The following is a 22,767-nucleotide window of genomic DNA, read 5'->3' as shown; positions in this document are numbered from 1 at the left end:
GACCACCCAGGCCCACACCACTGGCTCAGTGTGGCTCAGCAGACGGCTCCTTCCGCCCTCCCACACATGGGGACGAAGCAACCTAGACCAGAGCATCCCCCTCCACCACCACATTTTCCCACTCCAGGATGACAAGATGCTCCATCACACTGTGCGCAGCCTACAGATCCAGGTCCGCGGTCCAGGCCTGCCACCAGGCTGGGCTGGATTTTATACCAGCTCGGCTGGGATTTTGAAAGCCTTCCCACTACAGCTCCCAGCTGGCTGGTTTCCATTTTAGAAACTCTGGTGCTGCTGGAAAACCACAGGGCTCTGTGGGCGGCAGGAGACGGAATCGACTCGACGGCACACTTTACCTTACCTTTACCCAGTTTTGGTGCCAGGCAGTGGGGCAATAAATAAGACGCATGCATTTACTGCATTTACCTGAATCCGAGACTAGTTTTCCCCCCCAGGTCCTTTGATTTTAGGAATTGGGGGGTCATCTTAAATTCAAAGCCCTCCTCCTTCTGGGTAAATCCGGGTATAACTTGGATTTAATCTGTATTTTTGAAGGAGGGTCATCTTAAATTCAGAGTCATCTTCTATGCGGGTGAATTATTATTATTTTTTAAATTTATTTATTTATTTATTTATTTATTTATTTATTTATTTATTTATTCGATTTCTATACCGCCCTTCCAAAAATGGCTCAGAGAGGTTTACACAGAGAAATAATAAATAAATAAGATGGAACCCTGTCCCCCAAAGGGCTCACAATCTAAAAAGAAACACAAGATAGACACCAGCAACAGCCACAGGAGGGATGCTGTGCTGGGGGTGGATAGGGCCAGTTACTCTCCCCCTGCTCAATAAAGAGAATCACCACGGTAAAAGGTGCCTCTTTGCCAAGTTAGCAGGGGTATTTATTTCTGCAAGAATCTCCATGTGTCTTCTGTATTTTTGAAGGAGGGTCATCTTAAATTCAGAGTCATCTTCTATGCAGGTGAATGCAGTAAATAAAACGTCCCCAGCCCCATCATCACACCCTTGCTGAATTTAAGCCAGCATCCTGCTTCCCACAGTGGCCAACCAAAGGCTTCTGGAAGCCCACAGACCAGGTCATGAAGGCAACAGGCCTCTCCTGTTGTTCGACCCTAGCAGCTGGTACTCAGAGGTAGACTGCCCACAATCATGGAGGCTCCAGTTAGCTAACAGATTAGAAGTCCTGCTGCTGAATCAAACCAAGGGTTCATCCAGTCCAGCTTCCTGGTCCCCACTGCAGCTAGCGGGATGCTCCCAGGAAACTTCCAAGCAGGACATGAAGGCAAGAGTGTCTCCCCAGCAACTGGTTTGCAGAACAATCCTGCCTCTCAGCATGAGGCTCCATGCAGCCATCTCCAAAGAGATCCAAGCCACCTTGAAACGGGTCCCTATCCACACAGGGACCAGTTTCAAAGCTTCTAAACCTGACTTCGTGGCCTAAAGTAGCATTTTAAGAGAGGCTCCAGATGCATTCGGGAAGGGGAGAGACGCAGACACAAATTCCCACTTTCACCTGCTGCTCTGACCTGCTCTGCTGCTCCACAAGCAGACACCTGCAGCGTCTGCCCCCAAAAGCCTTATGGATTGGAAGGACTGGTTGCCATTTTGAATTGAATTAATTAATAAATAATAATAATAATAATAATAATAATAATAATAACAATTTGTTGCTAGCCACAGGAAGTCCGAATCAAGGGTCTCTTGATTCAGCCCCCTCCCCACATAAGTGGATCGAGATTGGTGCATCTGAGGCACCACTGCCTGCCCAGAATGCACCATAACATGTGGGGCAATGTCTCTTAGTAAAGGTAAAGGTGTACCATCAAGTCAGTGTTGACTCCTGGTGACCACAGAGCCCTGTGGTTGTCTTTGGTAGAATACAGGAGGGGTTGACCGTTGCCTCCTTTCAGATGATGCCTTTCAGCATCTTCCTATATCGCTGCTGCCCAATATAGGTGTTTCCCATAGCCTGGGAAACACGCCAACGGGGATTCGAACCGGCAACCTCTGGCTTGCTAGTCAAGTCATTTCCCCGCTGCGCCATTAGGTGGCTCCAGCTCTTGGTACCTTCCCTTAAAATCTGCCAACTCCGCCACCCTGTCTGCATTCCCTGCCCACCCCACAGGTTGGCCTGCAGATAGTAGGGGGATGGTACCATGGGCATTCACTCCCTAGCAAGAGAAACCCAGGCCCCTCTTTCCCCAGACGTGGCAAAGGGTTGAAGCTGTGGCAAGGGCTGCTCCATGGAGGGCTAGAGCCTGGGATCAGGTCATCCTGGATTCTGCCTGCGAAACCTCAATGTACCTGGTGTGGCAGAATTTACGGGGCAAAAGCAGGCTCCTGCCTCTGGAGGAGGCGCTGTAAGGCTGGATGTGGAAGCAGCCTTGTTCAGATCAACTGCTAGGGTGGGGATCTGGGCACAGGGCAGCTCAAACTGCCCTTCAGAGCAGGCCTCCTCCTGCCTCCCCTCGGGCAGCTGCCCAAGTGCTCATGTCTGGGGCCCCGCAGAACATTGCAGGCCAAAGGAGAGCAAGGCCAAAGGGCCCCGAGGGGGGAAGACGAGAGAACGAGAAGCTGAGCACAGCTGAGAACTTGACAGAGCAGGAGTGGAGGCCAAGCCCAGAACTGCCCCCTTCTCCGTTCAGCAGGAGCGCAGCGGGGGAGCTCTGCGCCATGTGCGGGGTGGGCCGGGAGAAGCGGGGATCTCCAGCTCCGTGTCGGGGCTGCGCTCACAGCAGGCAGGGGCAAGCAGATCACAGCCTGGCAACAACCCTCCGCCGCGCGCCGCGCGCACACTCCTGCGCACGTGCGGCGAGCAAGCGGCACAGCTCCACCGACCCCTTTGCCTAGGAGCGATCAACCTACCCGCCCACCCCGCTTCGGATGGAAGCCATCGCAGGTGCTGCCAGCCTGCCCCGGGCGCCGCTCCCCACCGGCTGGCAGCCTGGCACTCGGGCAGGGAGGCGAGGGAGGAGCGCGCTTCCTTGGCCCAGGCGCCCGCTCTTGCTTGCTTGCTTGCTCGCTCGCCTGCCTTCCCTCCCTCCCTCTCCGGCTGCCAAGCCGCCTCTCGCCCTCCCGTGCGCGCGCGCGGCCGCCGCCGCTGCCTACACCCCCAACCCCCCAGTGAGCAATCCTGCCTTCCTCCACCACCCAGCACATGCTCACGCGCGCACGGGCTCACATGTCGGCTTCTGCCTGCCGAGCCTGCTGCGGGCTCCGCCAATTCCCTGGAAGAACGACGGCACGCTCCGGCTCTCCCCCCACCCCCACCCCACCCCCGCTCCAGCCCCACTGCGCCCCGCCGAAGAGGCCACGGAGGAGGCTCTCCCCGCCACGCCAGCCCTGCCTCTGCCCCGCTCGCCGGGCTCGCCCAGCACCGCTCGGCTGGACAGCAGCACGGCCGAGAGAGCAGCTCTTCTGCCTTCCCCTCCCCAGCCCCCCCACCCCCCATCTTGGGCACCCGGGCATCCCGCTGACCGCGGGGCAGGCAAGCCGGCGCCCCCCTCCCGCAGCGTGGCACCGGGGAGGCCTCCGCCGGGCTGGAGGGTGCCCGAACCCCGCCTGCCACGGCTGGGCTGCCTCGGCCAGAACTGCTCGGAGGCTGGGGAGTGGGAGGCGGCGGCGGCAGCCGGGAACGTGGCACGCTCAGGCAAGGTGGACGGACCCAGCCTCCATTTTCTTGCCTCCTCCAACGCAGGCAGCAGCTCCATCCATTTTCCGAGACCGGCGGGGGAGGGGGGGCGGCCTGGCTCCCCTGGCAGAGGGGCGAGCGACGGAGGGAGGGAGGGAGGACAGCTGCCAGGGACCCCCGCCCGTCCCACCCGGGGCCAGAAGAAGGGAGGCGGCAACCGGGAGCGAGGCGGAAAGGGGGGCAGGGAGCCCGGCAGGGTTATATAATGACAAGCCAAGAAACGGGCAGGAAGGAGAGGGAGGCGGGCAGGGGATCCGGGCCAAACGACGCCCCCCCCTCAACAGCCGCCCCGCTTGGCACCGCTGGCAACATCTGGCCCCTGGGGGCATCCCCGACGGAAGAGGAGCTCAGCGCCCCAGCCCGGCCTCGCGCGCACCTTGCGCGGGGCGCCCATCCTGCCCTGCCTGCCCGGCCGCGCAGCAGCGTCACCCACCTGTTCATACCAGTCGCGGTTCGAGCAGGTGCACTCGGGCCACCAGCCGGGGCTGCTGCCGTTCATCTTGGGGGTACCTCCACCTCCTCCTCCTCCGCCGCCCCCTCCTCCACCGCCGCCCCCGCAGCTCTTGCCCGGGCCCTGCTTGGGGGGCGCGGCGGGGGGGACGTTGTCCCGGGAGGTGGGGATGAGCTTGCCCTTGGTCCTGGCAGTGGGGGTGGCGCCCCCCTGGGAGGGCAGCGTCTGCGAGCCGTAGCCCCCGTAGCCGAACTGCTGCTCGTGGTGCTGCCACTCGCCGTAGCTGGGGGGCTCCATGCGCCGCAGGGCCGCCAGGCGCGTCACCTCGTAGCACTCCGGGCAGCGGCAGCAGTGGTGGTGCTTGTGCATCGCGGCGGCGGCTGGAACAATGGCGGGGGGGGGCTGCGGGGCGAGCCCCCTCCTCGGCGGCGGGCCAGGCGGCAGCCCGATTATCTCCGCAGGCAGCAACACCCGGGCGTGCGGCCGCTGCTGCTGCTGCTGCTGCTGCTGCTGGGGGGGCTACTCACCGCCGCATCGCAGCCCCGCATCGCCCTGCCCCTCGGTCCCTGCCAAGCTGGAGCCTCCACAGCGCTGGAGCGAGGCGGCAGCGGCGGGTGGGGGGGAGAGCCGAGGAAAGAGGGGGTTCACCGGGGGAGGAGAAGCAGCAGCAGCCTCCCCCCTCGCGCCGGCTGCGGCTCCTGCATGGAATGGCCGGGGAGGCAAATCCTGTCCCCCGGTGATGGTGGCGGCGGCGGCGGCGTGTGCGGGGGCGGCGGAGGTGGATTCGCTCATCCACTCCAGGGCCGGAGGATGAGGATGAGGATGCTGCTGCTGCCGCCGCCGCTGGTCCCTGAACGCGAAAGGGAAGGGAGGCAGGCGAAGAGCATCTCTGCCTGGCTCTCCAGCCTCCCCTGTCTCCGCGCCCCAGCCAATCAGGGCACGCAGCAGCGGAGGAGGCAGCGGCGGCGGCGGGGAGAATGGAAGGCAGAGGACCCTTAAAGGAACAGGAGCAGCCTGGGACCTCCCCCCAGCACACACTCACGCAGAAGCCACCCGCCACCCACCCCTCCACACACACACACAGACGAGAGAGATTTACCAGCGCCGAGGCACCCCAAGAGTGCTTCCCGGTGTTCAAAACGCTTGGGACATATTGCTTGGCATCCTTACAAACAGCCCTGCAAGGTAGGTCAACAGGGAGCCCTAGGTCGATGGCAGAGCACCGGCTTTGCACACAAAAGGTCCCAGGTTCAATCGGTGGCAGCCAGGTAAGGCTGGGAAAGACTGCTGAAACCCTAGGAGACACTGCCAGCCCAAGTAGGCAATTCTGAGCTGGATGGGCCAAGGACCAAGAGGAGAGCTGGTCTTGTGGTCTCAAGCATGACTTGTCCCCTTAGCTAAGCAGGGTCCACCCTGGTTGCATATGAATGGGAGACTTGATGTGTGAGCACTAGAAGAGATTCCCCTCAGAGGATGGAGCCGCTCTGGGAAGAGCAGAAGGTTTGAAGTTCCCTCCCTGGCAGCATCTCCAAGATAGGACAAGATTTATTTTTTTTAAAATAGGACAAGATTTTTTTTGGTTATGGTATGGTTATGTGCAAAAAGACAAGTGTATCTCTTCTAAACAGCAATGGGACAAATTGTGGAAATGGACATTGGACGTAACCCCCCTGATTACCTGATGTGCCTTGAAATCCCCCACCCCCGAGTTACAGTACTACCTGCATATACCTCATAACCTTGTGGGTTTCCAAATCCTTGTGTGTAAATCTTTGTAGATATATCATGTACAAACCACCACTTTGTATATAATTGTGCTTTGGCAACGTACTGTATGCTTTGGTAGTTTGTTGGTTCAATAAAAAAATCTTGTCCCATTAAAAAACAAAATCTTGTCCTATCTTGGAGATGCTGCCAGGGAGGGGACTTGGAACCTTTTGCTCTTTTGGCTACCACACACTCTTTTAAGAAATGTGAGTGGGTTTCCCTGAATGTTTTGCCTAGCTCACTAGCTTTCTGTTTGCAGGTGATTTTAGGGCACTCTTGCTGGAACTCTGGGAGCCATGGCTTGGTGGTATAAACGCCACCTCGTTCCCCATAAATGGAAAGGGACCTTTTTCTCCTTAAAAAGAGCGACAGTGTGATCGGGTTGCAACAAGTACTGTGTAGTGCAGTGTCTGTAGCGTTTACATTCTAATTCAGGTTTTAAAAACCCCACTTCTAGGATCTCTCCATAAATTGTTTTCCTTAGCTGCTTAACTGAGGAGGATCCTTTGAATAGATCCGGTTCAACCTTCCGTTTTTAAAGTGTGAATAGCAACTCTCTCAAATAGTCCGGGTGTTCTCTTTTTAATACTTGTGTGATATTACCGTTGAAAGGTCCTTCCCCCCACCATGCTATGCCCCATGCTGACTTGCGCCAACGCAGAGCGAAAAGCGAGGCTGAGAGAGATTCCTGACTGCAACCTTGGAGAAGCCGCTGCCAGTCTGTGAAGACAATACTGAGCTAGATAGACCAATGGTCTGACTCAGTATATGGCAGCTTCCTATGTTCCAGTTAGAAATGGAGGATGTCTGGGGCAAGAAACTAGCAGGGCAGACCCTAACCCCCAAGGGAGGAGACCTGCCCCTGAAGCCAAGGCAAGGGGTTTCTCTGCAGATGCTTACAAAAGGCCCAGAAGCACACCAGACTGTATTCTGATTTCTAACCAGACAGCTCCATAGCTTCCAAGTCTCACAAACTAAGCTGAATGCCCTGCCCGCCCCCACCAGCCTCAGAAGTCTATGGACATACATACATACGAGTCAGACCCTTGGTCCCTCTAGCTCAGTATTGTCTACACTGACTGGCAGCAGCTTCTCCAAGGTTTCAGACAGGAGTCTCTCCCAGGCCTACTTGGAGACACTGCCAGAGATTGAACCTGGCACTGTCTGCATGCAAAGCAGATTGAAGGACTGAGCTGCAGTCTTTCCCCATCATAGGAATATAGGAAGCTGCCTTATGCAGAGTCAGATCATTGATCCATCCAGCTCAATCTTGTCTACACTGACTGGCAGTGGCTTCTGCAAGGTTTCAGTCCTGCCTGGAGTTACCAGGGATTTAACCCGAGACCTTTTGCATTCAAAACAGACGCTCCACTACTGAGCTACAGCTGCATGTACATGCTTTTCGTTATTAGAGCTTCACATCCCAGGATGGGGTCTTAACACTGAATGCAGATTTGGGAGCTATACCTGGTATACCAGAACTCAATTAAGCCCTACAAAACTGTCAAGAGTTTACAGAATTAGGCTCTGACAATGCAGAAGCAGGGTGGAATATTAAATCCTACCAGAGGTCCTGTGCTTGGCTAGAGTACTGGACTAGGACCGGGGAGACACGAGTTCAAATCCCCATTGAGCCATGATACTAGCTGGGTGACTCTGGGCCAGTCACTTCTCTCTCAGCCTAACCTACTTCACAGGGTTGTTGTGAGGAGAAACGGAAGTATGTAGTACACTGCTCTGGGCTCCTTGGAGGAAGAGCGGGCTATAAATGCAAAATAATAATAATAAATAATAATAAATCTCCAAGGACTACAGCTCCCATCCTACTGTTTTCAACCACTGTGGCTGGGGATGATTGGAGTTGTAGTCCAATATAATCTGGGGACCGAAGTTTACCAGCCTCCTGAATTAGCAGTTCCAGCTTAGATTATGTTAAAGGAAGATTAGACAAATTGATGAAAAGGAGATGTTTATCAATTGCTATTGGCCAGGAAGTAGCCAAATACAAACATGTACATCCCATGTACAAACCGTAGGAGTTTACCTTGGGAAACAAGGTGCTAGGGACAAACAACAGCAGAAAGACTGTTACTTTCATGTCCTGCTTTTTGCAGGCATTTGGCTGTCCTCTGTTGAAAACAGGATGCTAGGATGAGAGAGACTTCTGCTCTTATCCAGCAGGACTCTTCTTATGCAACCAACTTTTGCACATGCTCAAAAGACACCAAGTGGAGCAACATTTAAAAAGAGAAAAGAACCCGCGCTGGGATCAGGAAAGGGCAACTCGCTCCACCTCCATCACTAGTCCAAAGCTCCCCCATTTGCCACCCTGCCCTACAGCGCTCTGGTCTCCTATGCCAACAGCGTTTTAATGGTGCTCTCCAATTCCGAAGTGCCCATTTGAGTGTGCTGTGCCAACGGGTTTCCTTGGCTGAGCTCTCAGACCTTGTTGAGCCAATTGGTGCTCAGAGAATAAAGCTTCTTGGCTTTGCACAGGTCTTCCTAAATACTCATTTCAACTCCTGCCTGTCTCCACTTGTTCTGACTCCAATCCCTCTTCCTAATTCTCATTCCATGGTGTCTGTCAATATCAATGTATTCAACATGCAACTAAAATGCTAACATATCAAAATAAATGAATCCAGTAAAGAGAAACAAAGCTGGGAAAATATTTCTGGTTTCTAAAAGAAGCATCGCATGCTTAGGGTTTGAATCGTCCCAAGACGTCCTGGCTTTCAGACTGACTTTTCTGAGACAGCTGGGCATGCGTCCCCCCTCCCCAATCCAGAGATATATGCAAATTCTCCCTGTTTATTAATACACAGACATCCACACACCCACTTACCAGCTCGCCAGGAGCAGGTGCCCCCAGCCATCTGGAGAGCAGGACTCCCAGCACTGCACACAACTCCTCCCCAGAAGAAGAATCTTCACTGCCAATTTTGGGGAAGGTAAGAACCAGCAGGAATCCTTTCTGGGCACTAGGAGAGAGCTCCCACTGTTTCGTACCATCTTCATGTTCTAGTGCAAATGACAGGAGATCTGCTCCTCTCCTAAGTCCTCTGCTTGTGAGCCAAAAAAAGATCTGAGGGGAAAGAGGGGATTGGTGGTGACCACAAATAATAGTTGTGGTGCAGCGGGGAAATGGCTTGGCTAGCAAGCCAGAGGTTGCCGGTTCGAATCCCCGCTGGTATGTTTCTCCCAGACTATAGGAAACACCTATATCGGGCAGCAGCAATCTAAGAAGATGCTGAAAAGCATCATCTCATACTGCGCGAGAGATGGCAATGGTAAACCGCTCCTGTATTCTATCAAAGGAAACCACAGGGCTCTGTGGTCGCCGGTGCACACTTTACTTTATTATAGTGAGCTAAGCCTAGATTTATGGATCCCTGCTAATATGCATAAGGCTAGGTTTTCTAATACGAATGATCTGCATTCTTTACTCTGACTGTAAATTTGTAGACTGTAAGCCCCGCAGGGCAGAGACCCGTTCTCTTGTATTTTGTAAAGCACAAAGCATACAGATAATATTTACAAAATGGTGGGTTGCTAGGATAGTTGTTTAGCATGAAGTTCGGAACTCCAAAACCAATTCACACATTACCCCGAAGCCGGGAAATCATCTATTTCCATTTTGCTTCTCCACTTTTGCTTTAATGCCCATAGCAGGGCTGACAAACCACAAAATTCACAAGCTAATCCAGCATCTTATGGACCTCCCTGAGACTGAGATCCCCACGCAACTGCTCTGCATGTTATAGATGAAGCATGATTCACTCAAGCTTCTCTTTCCCCCAATCTGATTCTCTGTAATGTGTGAGTTGCGTTTCACTCCTGATTCAGAGAACATGGCACCCTGCTGGGTTTGACAGTAAAACCTGTTAAGTTCTTGACGGAATAATTTATCCTCTTTATCCTTGAGAGGCAGGATAAAAAACAGAATTAAAAAATGGTGGCGAGCTGAACTGGCTGCAATGTGAGAAGGTGTCTCCATTCTCAGGACTCCGACTAGGACCTCAAGGGCCTGCCTTTCAGTTCCTCTTTTGCCCACATGGTCCCAGGAAGACCCGTATTTAGAAAATGCAATGGTCTACCCAAAGCCTAGGTATATTCAGGGAAGGGGAAGCCACAGCTCTGATCCACAGGTCACAAAAAGCTATCTTCTGCTGAGTCAGAGCCTTGGTTCATCCATCCCCGCATTGCCAACTCTGACTGGCAGCAGCAGTATTAAGGCAGATGGAACAAAGGTCTGACTCAGTAGAAAGCAGCTTCATATGTTTGTAGGCTGGTGCTATGCTTTCTAGGAACCAGACTACCACCCCCAAGAAACTGGATGTTAAACATCGGAAGCCCTTCTAAACTTCAGCCCATGGCCGTCACTGCCATGAAGGACAGAAGACTGGCCCTGTGCCCAAAGGATGCTGGGAAATCTGGAGCCACATGCAACCTGGAAAAGGGGACAGAAAAGAGATGGGTGATCCCACCTCCAAATCTTACCCCCAAACCAGGGGTCTATCACTTTTCCATAACTCTCCACAATATGTGAGGCACAACTGAGAAGCTCTGGATGCCAGCGTGGTGTTGTGGTTAGAGTGCTGGACTAGGACCAGGGAGACCCGAGTTCAAATCCCCATTCAGCCATGCAACTCACTGGGTGACTCTGGGCCAGTCACTTCTCTCTCCGCCTAACCTACTTCGCAGGGTTGTTGTGAGGAGAAACCTAAGTATGTAGTACACCGCTCTGGGCTCCTTGGAGGAAGAGCGGGGATGTTAAATGTAAACAATAATAAATAATAAAATAATAAATAATAAAACCAAGAGATGCATACAAGCACACGTGGACAGACATGCCCTTCCTCCTTTCCAGGACGTTTATGGGTTAAAGGAGTCTCATGGCCCTCCCTCACTAGCTCATGGAAGAGGCAAACGCATCCTTGGGGAAGGGATCTTCCTTCTGGAGCAGAGCACGTGTTCTGCATGCAAACGGCCCCAAGTCCAGTCCCCCAGCATTCCTAGTTAAGGGACCCCAGATAGCAGGTGACAGGAAAGACCCCTGCCCACGCCACTGAAGAGCTGCTGCCAGCCAGAGTAGGCAACACTGAGCTATCTGACTCAGTTAACGGCAGCTTCCTGTATCCACCCTTCTGCTAACCCCGACTGAGACATAGCAAAACTGGCACAAGCTCACAGATCTGGGTATCCAGCAGAAGGTATGAGTCTCTGGGCTGGCATCCCCCCTCCAGCTGTCAGCTAGTCCTGGCTTCTAGCCCTTAGAAATCCCACAGCAAGCTCAGAGATCTTGAGCATTCTGGATTCTGGCAAGATCCAAGGAGGGATGTCGCACAGATCTTGGGGCAGCAGCCAAGCAAACTGGAAGGAGTAGAGAAGAGCATGGGAAAGCAAGGATGTCCCTTCACCCACCCCCTGCTCAGTTCCCCTTTAAGCAAGGGAAGTAATGCAGCAGATTTCTGAATGGCTGCTCCCACATCCTCCTGGCCTACACACTTCCCAGCCAATCAGCTCGTCCGCCGGAATTGCAGCAGCCAATGCTTCTTAAAGGCACCTGGCCCTGGAAACCATTTCAGGTTTTCCCAGTCACTTATCAGAGTAACCGTCTTCCACTATTACCCAGGAAAAGAAGGTTGGTTCTCCTGTGGATCCAAGTGCACAAGGTTTTTCAGATCTCCCATTCATCTTCGCATTGCACAAAGTGTGTGTTCATCACTAGATGCACCCGCAGAGCACTCTAGGTCCCCTTCATAACCCAGAGACCAGCAATGTGCAGTCAAAAGCATGCCATGTGGGTGCACGACTGGAAGACTGCACAAGATGACTGCCACCTTCAGAGACAGCTGAGTGACAGAGCCCCCGCTTTGCAGGAGGAAGGTCGCTGGTTCAATCCCTAGCATCTCCAGGTAGGACTGAGAAAGACCCTTGCTTTAAACCGTGCAGAGCTGCTGCCGACCAACGGCAGCAAATACTAGGCTCGTTCACATGGTTATCATTAGGACAGGCTTGGTTTGGGAGCTGCACATGCTCCCATTTTCTGATCATCTATGAGTTAAACACATGGTTGGAGGCAGGGAGCTTGGTAATAGGCTAAGGCCCAGCTGGGGAGGGCAAGTATGCCTTACCCAGATTTGGTCCCCAGCTTTGGAACAAGGTAGGAAGAAAAACCTTCCTACCCTGCTGAGGCTTAGCATACAATCAAGCTCCTGCCTCTGACCTTAGGAACATAGGGAGCTGCCATATACTGAGTCAGACGATTGGTCTATCTAGCTCAGTATTGTCTTCACAGACTGGCAGCGGCTTCTCCAAAGTTGCAGGCAGGCATCTCTCTCAGCCCTATCTTGGAGATGCTGCCAGGGAGGGAACCTGGAATCTTCTGCTCTTCCCAGAGTGGCTCCATCCCCCGAGGGGAATATCTTACAGTGCTCACACTTCTAGTCTCCCATTCATAGGCAACCAGCGTGGACCCTGCTTAGCTAAGGGGACAAGACATGCTTGCTTCTACATGACCAGCTCTCCTTGTGTTTAACTCACAGGCGATCAGAAAACGAGAGTATGCCCAGCTCCCAAGCTAGAGTAGGATACTTGCCCTCCCCTTATAAATTATATGGATGAGCCTATTGCGTTGGTGGGCCGAGGGTCAGTCTCAGCTGAAGACCCTTTGATATGTTCATATCAGGAACCAGAGTGAGTATGACAATGCCTGGGTGAGGCGACTGACAGGTGTGGATGTGCATGGAAAAAGCCGTGGGAGTGCAACTCTAACTCACAGTTCTGCAGCTTTAAGCAGGGACTAGAAACCTACCCAGGAAGCTCGAGCAATAGGGGTCTGCTTACCCCCCAAAATGCCACCACCTTCCTCCAGCCTCATGCCAGGCAACACACAGATGCACAGTTGAATCTGACTGACAGGTGTGGCCCTGGCACACCCTGGAGAGCAGGGCTGAGTCAGGACCATGGGGCCGAGTGGGACAGCATCCTCTCATTTCCCCTCCTTTAGGAGAACTGGTCTTGCCTGCTTGCCTTCCATTTCCTTGACAGTGGGGATCCACAAAAGGAAATCGCTTTTTAGCCTAGCCTGTGACTTCTCGGGTTTTATTTTAGGAGCCCTTGTTGAGGAATTTTTATCAAAAGCTTGGGGGGGGGAATCTCCCCCTCCCCAGCTGAAGAAGCAAAGACAGTGTGTGGGGTGGGGGATAGGGAAAATGACAGAGAGAGGCACGGGGACTGCTGAGAAAGGGGAAGGCGTTGGGCCAAGGCACTCATCTGCACAAGTTTAATTTTAACTCTGCAGCTGGAAGCGCCATCCTCCTCTTGAAGGACAGGAGGGGATGGAGAAACGTGTGTGTGTGTGTGTGTGTGTGTGCGCGCGCGCGCGCATATATGAGAAAGAGAGAGAGAGACCCCTATATGAAAAATACTCAGGGGGTCCAGTATCCCTGACCCACAAGCCACACATCAGCAGCAGCCAAACAATGCCACAGATAAATGCAGCTCTTTGTACATTCTCTCCTATCCTGGAATTTCATGCCATTCCAAGAGTATTCTGCTCGTCACAATGGCTGGGCAACAGCCTAGAGTCCTTCCTCCGGGTGGCAATGGGGCTGACATCTTGTGACAGCAACTGCGGGTTTGATTGCACAAAGCTGCCTGCCGGAGAGGAAGCAAGATGGGCACAATGAGGAGCTTCCGGTGTAATGCCATAGCATAGTTTCTGAACCTGCACCATCCAACAAAGTTTGGTTTGCAGGCGGATGCCAAACCACGATCTGAAATCACAATTTGAAGTTGCATTTGTAAACCATGGTTTGGGCAAACCAGTCTGGTGTTACAGCCAACTCAGTAAACCATGGTTTGGGAAGTTGTTTCACCTTTGAGGCGACTGTTTGAGATAGTATGCAGGAATCCCTAGGGAAGGCAGAGGAAGAGGGAACACAGAAAAATATATGAACATATGCAGCTGGTTCGTCTAGGTCACTACTGGCAGCACTAACTGGCAACAAATTTCCAGGATTTCAGAGAACTCCACTACGTTTTGCACCTCCAACCTCCATTATAACACGTTTCTGGGGCTATCCCTTTGGATTCCCAGAACAGACTCGGATAACGGCCAAATGATGCAAAGACAAAATGAACCAAATTAATGCACTAGAACAGGGGTGGGGAACCTTGGCCCTCCAGCTGTTGTTGAACTACAACTCCCATCATCCCCAGGTGGGAATTGTAGTTCAAAAACAGCTGGAGGGCCAAGGTTCCCCACCCCTGCACGAAAAGAAAATATGAGGTTGATCGGTCACTTCCTGGAACCATTAAGTTAGCTCACTTCCTGGTTGGTTTTTCTGTGATTATTATGAATGGTAGCAAAGCAGCATGAAATGCTAAACCCATGAAGGTGCCTTATAGTAAGTCAGGCCATTGGTCCATCTAGGTCAGTATTTTCCACACTGACTGGCAGCAGCTCTCTGACAGAGGTCTTCCCCAGCCCTACCTGAAGGTCCCGCCAGAGATTGCACCTAGGACCTTCTGCATGTAAATCAGGGACTCTGACACCGAGATATGGCCACTCACCAAAACTATGAAACCATAGTTTGCCTATACACCTGGAACACAAATTAGGCTTTGAAGTCTAAGCTACTTTCTCAGTGTAAACTATGGGTTGATGTTGCATCTAAACCAGTCCACTTTCTATTCTAAACCAGGAGCTTACCACCAGGAAGGAACAAAATATCCCATACCTGACTATACGCTTCATACCACAGATGGAAAATAAAATGCATATGGAAGTGTGCAAATCACCCAGGAGGCACTAGGGTTGTTCACATGATTGAAAACTGGGTAGGACAAGCATCCTACCCAGCTTCGGGAGCTATGTGCATTAACGATTTTCGATCGAGTGAGAGCAAACAGCTAGGTAGAAGGAGCAGGGAGTGGCTGCCTGTGAGCTGGGAGCTCGGTTGGATGGTGGTATCTACTCTCCAAGGTGGTGTCTACTCACCAAAACCTGGGGTGAAGGCGAGAAATGGTTCTTTCAGACAAGTTTAGCAGATGTCTCCAAATCTAAGCTCTTGGAGACAATCATGAGCACCCTGCCACCTCTGGCCTGAGGCATGAAACTTGCAGGTAAACTGTGGAAGTGGTAAGCCCACGAGAAAGGTGAGGGAGAAGAGACAGTGTAGGGGAAGAGAAACAGAGGACAGGGGAGGCTGTCACTGCCTCAAGGCTGATTTGTTCAACGGCACCAACAGGTCTGGGGATAAGCTATTGCCTCCCATCACTCCCCAGACAGACACCCAGTCTTATACTGATTCAGACTATTGGTCCCTCTAGCTCAGTATTGTCTACACTGACTGGCAGCGGCTCTCCAAGGTTTCAGGCAGGAGTCTCTCCCAGACCTACCTGGAAATGCCAAAGAGTAAACCTGGAAGCAAACGCTCTATCACTGAGCTACGGGCCCCATTTCCTATGGGGAATAGTTGACAGCACTGACACGGACTCACCCGTCCAAATGCAAACCAGGGCAGACCCTGCTTAGCAAAGGGGGCAATTCATGCTCACTCCCGCCAGAAGAGCTCTCGGTCTCTCTAGAGCTACGGAGGTGGCTGCTGTCATGTCCTTCAGAATCTCAAGCCGCTCTCGGCCCGCTTGCCTGTCCCTCCCCCTGACGCCTGGACGCGAGAGGTAACTGCCCCGCCACTAGCCGGGCACGGGGGTTGAAGCCGGGACACGCGCAGGACTCCCCGTCCCCAGATCCCAGCTCGCCCTCCCGCTCCTGCCACTCCAGGTTGGGCTCACAGATTGGGCCCAGCCGTAGTCTGTCTCCTGGCTCCATGCAGACAGCAGCTGGGTTGCTAAGCAGCAGCAGGAACATGTCAGGAGGGGAAACGAGCCCACGAGAATCATCGGCAGGGCTTGGGGGACCCACTCACAGCCTCAGAGCCCGTCTCCCCCGGAGCAAAGCCAGGCAGCTTCATGCAGTCACACGCCTCCCCTCTCCTTACCTGCACCAAAACCAAGCCCAGGTGGGCACTGAGAGGAGAAATGGATCTAGTTGCAACCTGTCAGCAGGTTTCCTGCCTTATGCTCAATTCCAGAACCAGCACCAGGACGCAGGATTTGGAGCAAAGGGCAGAGGTGCAGCGCTTTGGGCTGGCTACTCTCTCGGGGTCCTATGAACCCCGCCGCCTATTCAGATTCTCAAAGGAGGCTCGTCTGAGAGTGAGACTGATTCGTGGAGCGGCAACTCAGAGGCGAACCTTCTCTATAGTTGCCCCAGGGTTGTGGAATGCACTTGCTGTTGAAGTTGGAGCTGCTCCATCCCTGATGGCCTTTAGGAAACGGCTAAAGACACACAGTTTGAGCCAGGCTTTTAGTTGAATTTTATTGATTGTTTTAAATTGAATTTTGTAGAGGCTTTTTAATGTCTGGTTTTAAATTTGTGGTTGTGGTGAATTGTCTTGAGGCTACTGTTATGGGCAGTATATAAACGTACTAAATGAATGAATGAATGAAAATAAATAAGGTCCATCCTGCTCAAGCATCCTAGGCTCACAGCAAACATAGACACAGCACCACTGCTGAGGTTTGGTTCAGTTCTAGAGAAGGAACACAGGAACATAGGAAGCTGCCATATAGCAAGTCAGACCATGGGTCCATCTAGCTCAGTGTTGTCTGCACAGACTGACAGCGGCTTCTCCAAGGTTGCTGACAGGAAACTCTCTAGCCCTATCTCGGAGATGCTGCCAGGGAGGGAACTTGGAACCTTCTGCATGCATATGCTCATCTCAAAGTGGCTCCATCCCCTAAGGCGAGTATCTTACAGTGCTCATACATGTAGAGAGCCAGCGTGGTGTAGTGGTTAGAGTGCTGGACTAGGACTGGGGAGGCCCGAGTTCAAATCCCCATTCAGCCATGATACTTGCTGGGTGACTCTGGGCCAGTCACTCCTCTCTCAGCCTAACCTACTTCACAGGGTTGTTGTGAGAAGAAACTTAAGTATGTAGTACACCACTCTGGGCTGCTTGGAGGAAGAGCGGGATATAAAATGTAAATAGTAATAGTCCCCCATTCATATACAACCAGGGTGAACCCTGCTTAGCAAAGGGGACAAGTCATGCTTGCTACCACAAGACCAGCTCTCCGCCTGAAAAGAAGTATGTTCTTGGACTACAACTCCCATCATCCCCAGCCATAATAGCCAAAGGCCACTAAAACTTAGAGGGCTTTTTAAAAGGATTAGACACATTCACGGAGGGTGGAGAGGTCTATTGATAGCTTTCAGCCATGCCAGGCACATTCACAAATGACCTTTCAACTGTCAGGGTTGGCTAAAGGCTGTGACCACAGTAAATTCCACCTCACTCATGCCTGAAACTCATTGGGACAGTCTAATGCATTGGCACATGGGATGAAGACATTTACACCTTTTGTGGGGGCGCGGGGGTCCCATTATGTCTGAGGGTTTCTGCAAGTTGGTGAAACCCTCTTCCTTCCCTCAAACCTGCCTTGACACCTGATCAACAGTACTTCGGCCAGCTGGGGTGTTCAAGACCATCTGCGGGGAGAAATGCCCTTTGTGATTTTTTTTTTTTTACAAGGTCTACAGCCCTAGAGTTGGAAAAGAGGAGGAGGCATTTCAAGACTTTCAGCTGTCAAGTGTGTTCCAAGGCATTTATTGCCCTGACCATCAGGCCTGTAGCGGCCAAATTTGTAATGACCTTTTAAAAGCTTTAAAAAGTTTTCAAATCACAAAAACTACTACAGAATTTTATCAATGTTGTCAGAGGAAAGGAAATGAAAATTGGCAGGAATGTCCTTCTAAGATTACTCCATGGAGAAAATAAAACAATTGGTTCGTTGTTATCCTGCCGCTAACCCTTTCCTCTGTGCGAAAATGACTGCAATTTTACCATAATTGTTTGGGGGTAGGGATAAAAAGGGGTGATCATACAGAGGAAGCTGTAAGTGAAACAATGCTATCAGCTATTTCCCATCTCTAGGAGGCTAGACTAGCACTTGGTAGGGTTGCAATGAAGGCCTTGGAAAGGATATTTAGATACCACGACGTGTCGACACCTACAAAGATTAGAATCGTCCAGACAATGGTTTTTCCCATGACACTCTGGATGTGAAAGCTGGACTTTGAAGAAGCAAGATAGAAAAAGTATTGACGCTTTTGAACTTTGGTGCTGCAGAGAAGACTTTTGAGGATACCATGGACAGCCAGGAAAACAAACAAATGGATCATAGAACAAATCAATCAGGAATTTTCACTTGAGGCACAAATGACCAGGATCAGACTCTCATAATTCAGACACATTATGTGAAAACCTAGCTCTCTTGAGAAGTCCATCATGCTGGGAAAAGTGGAAGGAAAGAGAAGAAGAGGACGACCAGCAGCAAGGTGGATGGAGTCGATGACGACAGCAATGAACGCACCACTGAGAGACCTTAAAGGCCAAGTTGAAGACAGATCATCCTGGAGAGAATCTATCCATGCGGTGGCTAAGAGTCAACACCGACTTGACAGCACTCACTCACTCACTCACTCACTCACTCACTCAATCAATCAATTTGGCTAGACATTGCCAAAAATCACTGAGTCACCCCCTGAGCAGGAACCAATGGTCAAAATTTGTGGGGCTGCCTCATGGACTACAGTAATATATCCAGAGTTTGGGGGTCGAGCTATGTCCCTGACGCAGTGAATGAGGAACCCGCAGGATCACTTTCCTCCTAAATTAGCTTGCAGATTATTTGCATGTTATGCAAATTATGCAAATTAACAGCTGCACTGTCCAGTTGACTTGTATTTGCTCTGGATATCTACCAGAGCAAAATAATTTTCTAGCAGAAAATACCATGAAAATAAATGAAGAATATACAAAATTTGAGATATTAATAGCAGCAATAGAACCCAAAAAAAATACACTGAGCTTTTCAGTTAGGCTGCAATCTTATACACACTTACTTGGGAGAAAATCTGATTGAAACTAGTGGTACTTCCAAGTAGGCATGCATAGAATAGATTGCACAATAAAGCCAAAAACTTTAAACATTACAATACACAGGTAGGCAGTGATTTATATCAGAATCAAGCTACCCTCTCAACTGCCCAAAAGATATCCCCTACTGACAAAAAACAAAGGCAATATTTATCAGGAGATTACTTATTGTGAACGTCTCCCAGCCAGCCTCCTGTGTTTTACCTGCCTTGCACGTTTTGCTCCATAACTCCACTTCTACAAGAGCTAGAGCTTAGCTTTAAAGAAAAAGAAAAAGAAAGAAAGCTGGGAATCCCCAGGCAAATCTGAGCAGGCTAAGCAATCCGGGTGACTGGCTTAAAATCCAGGCACTACCTGGAAATCCATGGGAAGATGGCAACCCTACAAGAGACTCACTTTAAAATCATTTCGGTGCAAGTGAAAACCTTTCAAAGGCACATCAGAATCCCCGACAGGACTGTTTTTCTATTGCTATTTCAAATGAAATATAAATACAGCAGCCAAAGAAACAAATCATAGCATCCAGCTAGTGGGCATCCTGTGTGTTGCATGTTATGAGACACCACAATATCAGCCTTAGAGTCTCCCACCACACCCCCCCGCAAGGAGAAAAGCCGGAGGTCATGGTCCATATGTCTCCAGGCCCTGGAGTACTGGCGCCTGGGCACAATGGTACTTCTGAAGAAATGAGGATTCTTCAGAATCCAGCAATAGTGCACATCCAGGAAGACTAGAGAAGCCGCAGTCACTGGGCTCTAAAATGCCAGCCGACAGCCTCCAATCATTTCTGTTAAGGTCGCAAGTTAAAGACTCCCTGTGGGCTGGGCAGGTATTACATTTATAGCCTGCCTTTCTTCCAAGATCACCCATCCAGGCTCTGACCAGGCCTAGACCTGCTTAGCTTCAGCAATGTGGCCACATCAGGCATCCTCAGACCATGCCCTGTGGTTGTGTCTCTCTGTGCCTCAAAGCCACTGAATGGCTCACACACCCCCGGCACTGAGCAGACCTATCCTTCTCCAGGACAAAGAGTCCTAGTCCATAGATGGGGCAAATGGGGCAAAAGCCCCAGGATATGGAGCTGCTTTTAGAAGGGTGCACGAGCTGTTCCAGCAGGCATGGGCAAGGCAATGAGCAGTTCCCTGAAGAAGAAGGCAAGCAGGCCCTTACCTGCTCCGCTGCCGATTTTCTGGGCACAGCGCTCGCTCTAGCAAAGGCCGTGCATGGCTTTGGCGCTGTCCCCCGCAGCCTGTGTGCTGGGCATCGGCATGCGCGGCAGCCATGCACATGTCGGCGCCACAGCCACGCATGGCCTTTGCTAGAGTGAGCACTGCGCCCATAAAAACAGCGGGGCAGCAGTGGAACAGGAAAGGATCTGCTTAGCTCCTTCTTAAGGTAAGCAGGTAAGGACCTGCTTAGCTGCTGAACCAATTCAGCTGCGGGAGCCCGAACCGGTTCAGTGGTTCCCAAAGGAGGAGCTGAACCGGCTCATGCACATCCCTAGCTGCTTTGGCGAGTGATTTAGGGAAGGCAGCCTGTGCTGCTGCCTCCTCCTCCGCTGTCCCATCCACCCCAGCTGGGCACTGTCAAGAACCTTACCTTGGGCAGGGTGCTGCGGACGCCGACCACCAGGCTGCAGATTCGGACCGGCAACTCGGTTCTGCTCTCGGCCACTCTCACCAGCTGCGGGGCTTGCCCCGAGTCCTCGCTCCAAGCTGTTCGTCCTTGCAGCTTCCCCTGATTTATGGGGGAGAAGAAGAAAAGCATGGTGAAGGCACAGGAAGCCGCCCAGAAACCATGGCAAGGGAAGCGGCTTCTGTGCAAAACAAAATGTGTACCATGACTAGCCGGCTGCCCGACGTCACACCAGCAGCTGTCATGGACTTGGGGGAAGCAGGGCTCTTCGAGGACACGAACCAGCAGCAAGAATGCTCTCACAGAAGGGGGAGTTGGAAGGGACCTTGGAGGTCTTCCAGTCTACCCCCCTTCTGAGTGCAGGGAACGGCTACAGCACCCCTTACAGATGGCATTCCAGTCTCTGTTGGGAAACCTCCAGTGAAGGAAGAGCCCACCACTGCATGAGGCAGACACTGCCTGGTCAAACAGCTCAGGGAATTCCTCCTCGTGCCTAGCTTAAAGCTGCTTCCTTGGAATTTCAACCCATTGGTTCTAGTCTTGTTCACAGAAGCAACCAAAAATGAATCCGCTCCTCCAGGAGAGGAGAGCTGGTCTTGTGGTTGTAAGCAGGACTTGTCCCCTTAGCTCAGCAGGGTCTGCCCTGGTTGCATATGAATGGGAGACTTGATGTGTGAGCACTGGAAGATATTCCCCTCAGGGGATGGAGCCACTCTGGGAAGAGCAGAAGGTTCCAAGTTCCCTCCCTGGCAGCATCTCCAAGATAGGGCTGAGAGAGATTCCTGCCTGCAACCTTGGAGAAGCTGCTGCCAGTCTGTGTAGACAATACTGAGCTAGATGGAGCAGTGGTCCGACTTGGTATATGGCAGCCTCCTATGTTCCTAAACACACCTTCATCAGCCTCTCTTGCCACTTAATGCCAGCCTGCTCCAATGGTCTGACTCAGTATATGGCAGCTTCCTATGTTCCCATGTTCTATGTTCCTCCTTTGTGGCAGCCCTTCAGACCTTTGAAGATGCTCTCATATCTCCCCTTAGCCTTCACTTCCCAAGCCTAAACATAGCCAGCTACATGACTGAACCGCAGGTTCATCACAGGCAAGAAAGCACACTACTGCTCTGCACTAGGACACAGGAAGAACATAGGAAGCTGCCATATACTGAGTCAAGCCATTGGTCCATCTAGCTCAGTATTATCTACACAGACTGGCAGCAGCTTCTCTCAGGTTTCAGGCAGGAGGCTCTCTGAGCCCTATCTTGGAGATGCTGCCAGGGAGGGAACTTGGAACCAAGGAATCATGCAGGTGCTCTTCCCAGAGCGGCCCCATCCCCTAAGGGGAATATCTGGCAGGGCTCACACATGTAGTCTCCCATTCAAATGCAAACCAGGGCAGAGACTGCTTAGCAAAGGGGACAAGTCATGCTTGCTACCACAAGACCAGCTCTCCTCCCACTAATGAAGCTGGAACATTGCTCCCACTCCTCGTGTCATACACTGAATCCTCCTAGATCAGAAGCTGCTGTTGGATTACAAGCCCCATCATCCCCTGCCACAGTAGCCCGCAGTCAAGGATGATGGGAGTCGTAGTCCAACATCTGCAGGAGGGCCGGAGCTGTGCAGAGTGTCCTGAATGGATGGCAGTGGCAACGGGATGAAATCCCACCTTTTTAATAATAAAAGGCCAGGCTCAAAACAAAGGAGGTGCCAGAACGGGCCAGGAACAGCACAACAGACTAGCCAGCCCTTTCGAACAGCCTTTCTTGTCACTCTGAGGAACAAGCAAGGCACTGTGGCAGCTTCAGCCTACCCTGAACACCCTTGAGAAGGGAGAGTTTCTAAGAGAAGGATGGAGTTGCCTCTGGAGCCCTCCAGTGACCAGTCTCCAAACTGCAAACAGCTTTCTGGGTGGGGAGACAGACAATAGTTTCCCAGCGAGATAACAGAGGCATTGTCCACTTTCTCAGACACGGACTGCCAGCTCTCGTCAAACAGGTTTGGGCAGCATTACACCCTTGTGAACGCAGAGACCCAAATGAGCTGCTATCAGAACCTACCTGTAACTCCCTACGGGGCAAAAATCACCCAACTGTGATCTGTTTCCAGCCTCTTAAGAGCACAAGCTCCTTTGGACCTCAGATTGAAGCAAAGTTTTCCTCAGAGGCATAAGAAGATTAAGGCACCAGGGA

The 22,767-nt window shown here is 51.9% G+C and overlaps 1 protein-coding gene across 5 annotated transcripts in view; it reads right to left on the bottom strand.

Annotated features, from left to right (window-relative positions):
* The window catches only part of DLG3 (discs large MAGUK scaffold protein 3), an 84,525-nt gene that overhangs the window by 48,809 nt on the left and 12,949 nt on the right, over positions 1 to 22,767 (bottom strand). For 2 of the 5 annotated variants that reach the window (XM_053273724.1, XM_053273727.1), the window contains exon 4: positions 20,546 to 20,683. In XM_053273724.1, coding sequence (XP_053129699.1) covers positions 20,546 to 20,683 — 138 coding nt within the window. Of the gene's footprint in view, positions 1 to 2,889; positions 3,199 to 4,148; positions 5,068 to 20,545; positions 20,684 to 22,767 lie in introns of those variants that run through there. The other 3 variants (XM_053273725.1, XM_053273728.1, XM_053273729.1) reach the window with 3 other exon arrangements.

This window comes from Hemicordylus capensis, chromosome 11 (genome assembly GCF_027244095.1).
Source record: "Hemicordylus capensis ecotype Gifberg chromosome 11, rHemCap1.1.pri, whole genome shotgun sequence".
In the NCBI taxonomy this organism is placed as follows: Eukaryota; Metazoa; Chordata; class Lepidosauria; order Squamata; family Cordylidae; genus Hemicordylus; species Hemicordylus capensis.
Note: the sequence above shows the minus strand (reverse complement) of the source record. Positions and strands in the feature narration are given on the sequence as shown.